The sequence below is a fragment of the Solanum pennellii genome, chromosome 11 (assembly GCF_001406875.1).
Source record: "Solanum pennellii chromosome 11, SPENNV200".
Classification (NCBI taxonomy): domain Eukaryota; kingdom Viridiplantae; phylum Streptophyta; class Magnoliopsida; order Solanales; family Solanaceae; genus Solanum; species Solanum pennellii.
In genome coordinates this window covers 251,870-261,449 of record NC_028647.1, presented here as the reverse complement: position 1 = coordinate 261,449, position 9,580 = coordinate 251,870, and the positions used below count along the sequence as shown (strand labels likewise).

The window sequence follows — 9,580 nt, the reverse complement described above, 5'->3', positions numbered from 1 at the left end:
TATCTAATTTTTATTTTGATGTTTTTCCAAAATCAATTTGTATAAATTTTTTATTGGGTATGTTTTTTCATCATATTAATATGAGATGAATTACAACTCACACTATCAGTAAAATCACTTCGAACGATGATAAATATGAACATTAATAAAGAGTGATAAAGTCTGTATCGGTGTTAGTTAATTGACGTTAGATTGAATGTTAGTTATAGGTTTTAGCAACATTTACAAAGAGTGCTAAAATGTAACTATCACTAGGAATTTCCTCTTAAGAAAAAATATATATTTAGCGACAATTTAAACTATTGTCGTTAATTAGTTGTCGCTAAAATCATTTTAGGTGTTATAATATTTTTCATTTTATTTTCAAGCATCTAAATTTAAAATATTAAATTGATCTAACTCAATTTAGATCGTTTTATCTCATAAAGTATAATCTGACAAATACAAGTGATTGAAAAAAAAATATCTAGCTCAAACATGGCAAAATGAAATATATTTGTTTGCATGTAAAACTAAACCTAACTGAAATCACACAAATACAATATCGAACTTTAATTGTACGTATATGTATGTATGACCAACTATATGTATGTATGTACAAATTGTATGTGTGTTTTCAAAGAAAAAATTAAGCCTAAATGTGTATATATATATATATATATGGTCAACTATATGTGTCTATGTACGTATGAAGTTGGATATGTGCATTTTTGATGATATTAAACTATATGTATGGTTAATTGTATCCTATATAGATAATATATTATAAAATTACCTATGCAATTTTTTTATGTTACTAATTATTTAAAAATGTCATCATGAAAAAAATGAAATTAATTACATCACGTAATTGTTCTAGAAGATTATAGGTATAAACAATGCAAAAAGTTTGACCAAGTCTTATGATTTTCCACAAGAAAATCATATCATATCGATTGAACTGATCATTAATAGGAAAAGTGGTAACACAAATGGTATTAAAAGTGCTAGTTGGGTGTTGTAAATATAAATTTGTAAACCAAGTATTGGTCACCTTTTGCCACGTGTGCTTCTAACTTTCTCTTTTTGAACACTTATCATTTTTTTGGGTCAATTCAGAACTTCTTAGTACATGGACCAAATCTTAAGTTAGGCACTTAACTTCCAAATCTAAGTTAGGATATTAGGACTATTATCTTTGAATAAATTTAATAGTGTGCGATTTAATTTCAATTAAGGTTCTAATGTAATTTCTCAAATATTAAATAAAAATGATTATTTTTAATTTGTTTGATTTTTATTTTTGTCTTAGATCTATGTCATACAGTAGTTGGGCGGATGTTCGGATAATTAGATTTAAATATGAGAATTTTGATATTAATTTTTAATTTTTGGATTCATGAAACAAAATTCACATCAACTCGAAGTATGTTTGGATTGGATCGATCTTCTTACCATTGGTTGCAAATTTATCGATTCTATTATTTCATTTTATTTTTTTTTGAGATAAGTTTAGTTTCTTTCTTATAAGCACGAATATTCTAACAAAGTATTTAATATTCGGCTAAAAGTATATATATCTTTTTATTATATTGTCGCTTGTATCTTATGTGTAATTTTTTTGACACAATGTTATCTTTAATGTTTTGAAATCATTGAGAGTTTACTGCGTTTAAAAAGTGTATCGAATGAAAATGAATTGAAATAAAAATGTAAGGTTGGATTAATTAAGCATATAACATCTTAGTATTTATATGTAAATACAAACAAATTCGGACATCTTATATTTCAAATATATATATATATATATGTTATTCAAATATTTTAATTTTAATGAAAATAAATTAGTTCTTACTCAATCTTACCAAATATTTGCTTAATTTTATCTTCTTTTTACTTTATTTTATTTATTGACGACCTCATTTTCAACCTCAAATTTGTGCATTTAAAACCACAAAATAATACTTAGACAATTAATATGTGGCTTTTCCATGGCATCCACATAATTACCTTTTTTTTAAAAAAGTAATCCTTAAGATTTCATTCACAAAAATCAAATCTTTGATTATGCTTCTTTAAGTATTTAATATACTCCAATTTGGTAAGAAATCTTTGAGAGATTACTCTCCTATGCTTGGATCAAATTATGTTATCTTGTTTCAAACTCATGTTATTTTGATTGGAACCTTTTAAACTTATCTTTAGCCGCAAAGTAAAGTAACCATTTATTAATATGTATATATATATTAATAAAAAAATAGTGTCAAAATTTTTTGTTGATATTATTTAATTGTCATTTGGTTCAATGTCGCTATAAAATTTAGGATATTTATAAAGAGGGCTAATTGCTTCTAAATGAATATATTTAATAGTAATTAAGCTATTATCGTTAATTAATTATTGTTAAAGTGATATTTTTGGTATAATGTCTCTGTCTATACTATGAGGAGCTGTACTTTTAATTTGTTGAATACAGATCGACCAAACAATGGTTGTCACTATCATATACATTTATATTCGTTGTTTAATTTGTATGTATTATTGAATGTGAAAAGTAACAACATTTGTTGTAGACAACTAGGAACCACAACATTAATGGCATTTTCCTAGTGAATTATTAAGGTGGTGAGTTTTACTTTTTCAAACAAATTGATTAATGAAGCACTTCGATAATTGATAAATATGTCTATTTATCTTTGTAGGGATAGACGACAGTAACATAATATTGATGTATTCATTATTGATATAAATCAATTATATTAATTGCATTCGTGATTCAATGAATACAACATTTACTCAATCTCTTTTTCGCTTTTCTCTCAAATCTCAATTGCCCCTCTCCTTCTTAATCTACCTAACATATAACTATGAATCGTAAGTATAAAAATTACTATTATAAATCTCTCATCAAACTTAAACTATAGTATTTTTTTTAAGTTCCTTTTTAATAATTAAAGAGATTGACTAATTGCAATTGGGCCAATTTGGTTCAGTATTATGATTGGGCTAAACCAGCTGAAAATAAGTTGAATAGATGCAATACAACTTTTGTTAAAATGTTAATACTAAATAACTAACTTACTTGGTTTCTCAACGTCTGAATATATTAAAAAAAAAGATTACTCAAGGATTATAAAGTTCATATATAGAAATAATATAACCCACATGGTGTGTGGAGTCTAGTTGTTCCCTCGTAATTAGTTACATTTTGAGTTTAGTAATTATAATATAGAAGTGTTTAATTTGTATCATGAAATTAAAGTTGTATACAAAATAACATAGCCACTTACAGAAACACCATGTTGGTGTGTGGAATATTATTTAAACTTTTGAAGAGTCGTTGAAACTAAATGATTTAAATATATATATAGTTGACTTTTGAAAGAAGAGTCAAAATTAAAGAAAGATAATTAGAGTGTGTGAATAATAATACAAATATACAACTATCTTGTCTTTGGATACTTGAACTCCTTATCAGAAATCCAACATGGTGTGTGGAGCCTAAGAAAATTATGAGTTGTGTCAATTCACTCTTTATAGTGGTAGGGAAAAAAATTAAAATAGGGCGGGAGCATATCAATGAAATGAATAAAATACGAATAGTAGAGGTTGTAACTTGATCATGAGCGAATTTGTCAGATCTTTATTTTTATATGTAAGAAATTATTTTTTTTCTATTCATTTTATAATACATACGACAAAAGATTTTAGTTTCTTTAAAAAGAATAGGACGTTGGATCCTTCATCCATTTTTCAGAATATATTTCTTACACAATTATATAAACGGGGTAAGAAAATTAAACTCAATTCGTCCGGACAATTTAAGATATATATTCACTAGGAGTACTCTATTCACTAGATAAATGATGTAGTAAGTAAATTTATTTGATTGAGCGTGGAGTTTTTATTTATTTATATAAATGCAATTGTGTATTCTTTAGCTAAAATTTACAACTTAATTCCCGCACGTTGTTCCTATTTGACCTTCGCATCACAAAAAAAATATTGAAAATGCATGCAATAACTTCATCCTTATATAATTTGACTTAGTTTGTGGCAACAAAATAACATAGCCACTTCCAAAAAAATAAAATAAAATGGTTGACTTAGTTAAGAATATTTGAGAAAGAGACTAAAGAAACAATAATACAACTATCATGATGGTACATGAATCCTTGAACTTCTTATCACAACATGGTGTGTGGTGCCAAAGTAAAGAGGTAATGGCACTTATTGCTTAGTGATAAGACATGATATGTATATAGTAATATAAATCCAAGTGCTAAGCAAAGAGGTCGAGTTAAAATTTGAAACTTTTTATTTTGAAATTTTAGTTATTTTAAATTAATATTTTATGAATTTCTTCTATCAAATATTAAAGTAAAAGTTATTGAACTCATTTGAACTTATAAATTTTGATCAATCTATTCACATCTATATCCTGAAATGAGAAGTTTACTATATAAAGACAATGTAAAATATAGAAAGAAATAACCTCGTAAAATTCATTTTTTTAAAAAAGGAACACACTATCTGGAAAATTTTCAAAGAAATTTGAGGAAATACTTAAAAACTATTCAATTATATAAAACATTTTTCCTTTTTAAATATGTTTAAAGAAGTGTATTATTTTTTTAATAATAAGAAATAACTAATATTAAAATTTCCTTTTTTAATTAAAATAATTTAATATTTTACAAATATCTAAAATTATTTTTATCATAAATTTTAAAACTTATTTTTAAAAACTTTATATCAAAATCATAGGGTGTCATGTAAAGTTGTGGTACATGAGATAGATAGGATCCATTGTTTGTTTTGAAGTTATTTTTCCGACACTACTTTATGAAGGCATTGTGATATGGATTCACTAGATTAATCAAAGTTTTAATTATTTTCTTTATTAGTGGGATTGAATATATGATTTCTTTATTATTATTTTTTTGTATCTTTATCACCAAACCACAAACACAATATAGTTTATGTGGATATCCTTTTTTAATAGACTTTTAGCACTTTAACTTTGCCTTGAAAAAAACAATTAGAGATTAAACATTTCTTACTTCTTTTTCTTGTATATTGGCAAAGTTGATATTATAAATTATCTCTTAGATTCAAGAAGAGCTAAGTGTAGGCACTGCTTGGTTTTTAACGTAACAGCGCAATTTGCTAATGATATTGTCAGCTTTAAAATTAAAGTTTGCGCGATTTTAAAACGTGTCTCTACTAGGTAAGATCTGCTTATTTATATACTCAACATTCTCCGTGCTTTAGGACTTGTTATGTTAATTTGGGGTGTAACATTTAAATAAGGGGTGCTTTGACATTTTCTTGAATTTAACAATTTTCTCTCATGATTTGTTTATATTGTTGCATTTCTTATGAATCAGTTCAAGTTGAATTCGATAGATTTTGTTCCAACCTTATAAAAGAAATTTAACAACCTTATTATTACGATGATATATTAACTTGAGATCTGTTAAAAGTCATAAATTATAAAAAGATTAATAATTTTATTAAATCAATGGATTTTGACTATATACATTGTAGATAACGATTGATTGCTGACCTATTGTATTCTATAGTAGACAAGTCGAGAGTTATACTGATAAATTTGGTGCTGGCTATATGAGCTAGCCCTCAAACCTTATACAAAATTCAGTGTGTAATTAAGTTAATATAAATTGAAATATAATAGTATACTCAATCTTTTTTATAAACACTTGCAAGAGTACTAATGGATCAGTGGAAAGCTACATAACATTGGACTCATAATGCTAAATAGCTAATTTTTCTACATCATACATACAATTAATAACTAATTAATCCTATTTTTCTTTCTAATTTTGATTGTTAATTAGATATAACACCTTCACGTTCTAGAGGTTCAATCCTTATTACAATTTCTTCAACTGTTGATGATGAAATTGCATTTGTAGTAACAAAATTGTCACCGTTGACAATTTTTTGACAAGTTTCAATGAGGCAATGCCTACAAGTAGGACAAGAAGAATGTGAATTGAGCCATTTATCGATACACTTGACGTGGAATCCATGGTTACATTTTGGTAGAACCTTAACTTTATCTCCAATAACGAATTCAGATAAGCAAATGACACATTCAGAGTCGAGCCCTGGATGTTTCAATTCAGTAGCGTATCTTACAATTGGAAATGTCTTGAGGGCTTTTTTCTTGATCCCTTTATTGGTTGATGAAGGATTTGTATGGTTTGAGTATGAGTCTATTAAAACTAGGGTAGAGCACCTAAAGAAACATTTTATGATGGAGTTCAACACAAGTGAACAAATTATGGCAATTACAAATACTGCTAATACCATAATAACATTTGCATCAAATGTGTTGACATTTTTTCCAATTTGTAGATCATCAATTGTATCGTGGCTAATTATTCCGGCTGGCAAAGGAGGCGGCACCATGGCGGCCACCTCCCGGAGTAATCTTCTTGAGTGGTGGAAGTTCTCCATGAATTCTTGAATAAATAGAGTGGAAGTTATGCTTTTGGTTGAGTTTTTTTTTTTTTGTTTGTGTTGAATGTTGAATGAGTTGAAGTTCCACCTTGGCTTATATAGGACAAAGTGTGGACTTAGCTATTGGCTTATAATAATGGAATGATATTATATTTTAGTTAACTAGATTTACTTGTAAGCACTGAGGTTAAGAGTTTGTTATAAATAAGTGGAGCCATGCATTTAGCAATGCTCATATATTAGCATTTACACAAATTAAGCTAATGGAATATCCACCCAAGAAATGCCCCCACCGCCCTTGCCAATTATCGACTAGGTTGCCACGTTCATATTGGCATGTACACAAATTTTATTTGAGGCCCAAAAAATTGTTATTGACAACTCTATAGCCCAAGAAGGGAGTAAGAAGTTTCCTACCGTTAAGTACTATTGACGTATTTGAACGCACTAAAATTTGATAAAGACTATCTTATTTTTTATTTTAAGAGCATATTAGGCAACAAAGTTACTCATAGGGGAAATTTATTTTACTCTTGAGGGAAATTTAAGATGTTAGAGTTAGTTGTGGTTTCATTTGTTATGTAATTAAAGTACTATTCAACAACTACTTGTACTTATACTCACACGGCAATACAAATGAACATTTAGCAGCAATAAATACGTATATATTAATTATTGATATAGAGTGCTTAAACTTTTATTGGCATTAGTTAATGATTATTAGATTCAATATCGTTATAGATTTTAGGAACATTTGTCAAGAATAATAGTTTTAACTTAGTTTGAGTATTGCTCTAAGTCTAAGTTTAGCATAGTTAGGACTCTTGTATTGGCCTAGGTCGACCCTATTGTTTTCCTTTCCTATAAGTAGGAACATGAAATTGTTACTGAATATAAAATATATCTTCTTTTTTTTTACTAATTAAAAAGGCAAGTGAATGTCATATGAATTGAGATAAAAAAGAATAATATATTTGATACCCTAAACAAGAAGTCTTTATCGCCACACAATTGCTATGATATTTAACCAAACAAATGTTACATGATTGTTAAAACCACAAGTTCTAAAAAAAAATTGTGCACGTACTACAAATTTGATAAGAAATTTATGTAGATTGAGATTGAACTGATAATTAATAGGAAAAGTTGTACCAAATGATATAGAAAAAGTACTACTTGTGTCTTCTTAATAGAAAAATTGTAATAAATCATGTATTATCTAATCTTTTGATAAGTATGATTCACCTTTTTTCTCATTTTCTGAATTATTTGTGTGGTTTCATATGAATTGATCAAGATTCCTAGTACATGATCAAATCTTCAAGTTAGGCAATTAAATTATCTTGTCTATTAACTAATTCAAGTTGTTTAAAATTTTACCAAGGACCACTCTCATATCTCATATATAATATAGGATCAAATATATGTATTTGCTTGTTAATTAATTAAAGCCTTAATACATGGTCTGACCTTTAAATTTGTCATAGTTCATTTAAACTCTCAAACTAAAATATCTCATGAACTTTTAATAAAGTGTTTCAATTACACATTTTCGATTCAAATTTATGCATAGTAAAAACTTAAAACTATAGCTTCCCTTTCATTGGTTACCTTTTGGTATTTTCCATGGCATACACTTAATTACTTTTATTTTAGTACAATAAAGTGAAGTTGAATTAATAGCATATATGGAAATTAATCCATTTGTAATTTCCTCTTTAGCTCTAAGTACTACCATATGATATTTTTTCTAATGCTTTCTAATCAACAGCTTGTAGATTTGGAGACAAAGTTGTTATCCAATAAAATCTTTGGCCCAATCGAATTACTAATTAGATAAACAAATGGCCCCATTTGTTGTAATTAAGTTGTATGATCACAAGGCACCAAATCAATTATAAAATCAAGATTAAGCTTCGTACTCATTTATTCTTGTGGCTTGTAATTAAAGCAAGACAATCTTTTTGAGATACTAGATAAATCTTTGTTATGTACTACAAAAAAAAATTAAGATAAAGATGGCAACAGTAATCCTTTTAAGTTCAACTCTTATAACTTTTTTAAGATTTGTACTAATTATGAAATAAATAATTAATTAGCTATCCCTTTTTTGGTCTCTCAAAATATGATAAGATTGGTCCCATAAAACAAAAGACTGGTTGTATGCAAAGCAAATAAGTGATTGCAAAAAAAATTAAAAAAATGTGTACTTAGTTTGAGATATTAGCAATTTAGATAAGACCCTCCCAATCTCCACTTATATGTAATTTTTTTTATAACTATATATGTCTATGTCACTAATATATCTCCAAAACCATAATGGATTAATGGATTTGAAAGAAGAAAAAAAAAGATAAAAACATTCTATACGTTGGATTTGCATATATTTACACCCGACCAAATAATATTAACCTTATTTAAGCAAAAATTAAGGTAGGAATATATATCACAAAATCATATTAAGTGTTAAATTTGAGTACTCATATAAGAAAATATGAGTACTCCTTATCAGGGATTTCTCCCATGAAGTGTTATGATTCAAACGGGAATAATATGCCATGCTAATGCGTCTTGGATGATTCATATATTGACCCTTTTAAGAATATTGAGTGGTCGCTTTAATATGATTTGGACAATCTTACTTGTTGAGCTAACTTTTGAAATTGAATTGATCATATATTCTTTTGTTTTCAATTTGTTCAAAAAAGAATGTATTTTATCTTATTTCTTCGTATCTCTACTTTAAGACAATAAGATCAAAATCTTCTCTACTTTCTTAAATTACATGACAAGTTAAAATCAGATAAATAAATTATAAATAAAGAAAATGATAGTATTTGTTCCAAATAAATTAATGTTGCCACTTCAAGAATAACCGCGTTTAATGAATTAAAAAAAATTAGCGCGCAGAAAAATAAAATGCATAGTTGACTTATTAGTTAACAATAATGGAAGAAAGACACTAGTTAGTGTGAATAGTGCAAAATATCATGGTTCATCCTTTAGTGGTATTGCACATTGGGATGTGGTCGATAGAAACAAAAAGAAAAAACGTGAAATTAGTGTCGAATAAAATTTAAAAAAATCTATAAGCAAACACATTTTAGAAAAA

At 26.9% G+C, this 9,580-nt stretch overlaps 1 protein-coding gene across 1 annotated transcript; it reads right to left on the bottom strand.

Moving 5' to 3' along the window:
- Nucleotides 1-5,663: 5,663 nt before the first annotated feature.
- On the bottom strand, nucleotides 5,664-6,638 carry LOC107004178 (RING-H2 finger protein ATL78-like). Its single transcript, XM_015202418.2, has one exon. The coding sequence runs from the start codon at nucleotides 6,463-6,465 to the stop codon at nucleotides 5,833-5,835; it is 633 nt and encodes a 210-aa protein (XP_015057904.1). The 5' UTR covers nucleotides 6,466-6,638; the 3' UTR covers nucleotides 5,664-5,832.
- Between the last annotated feature and the right edge of the window lie 2,942 nt (nucleotides 6,639-9,580).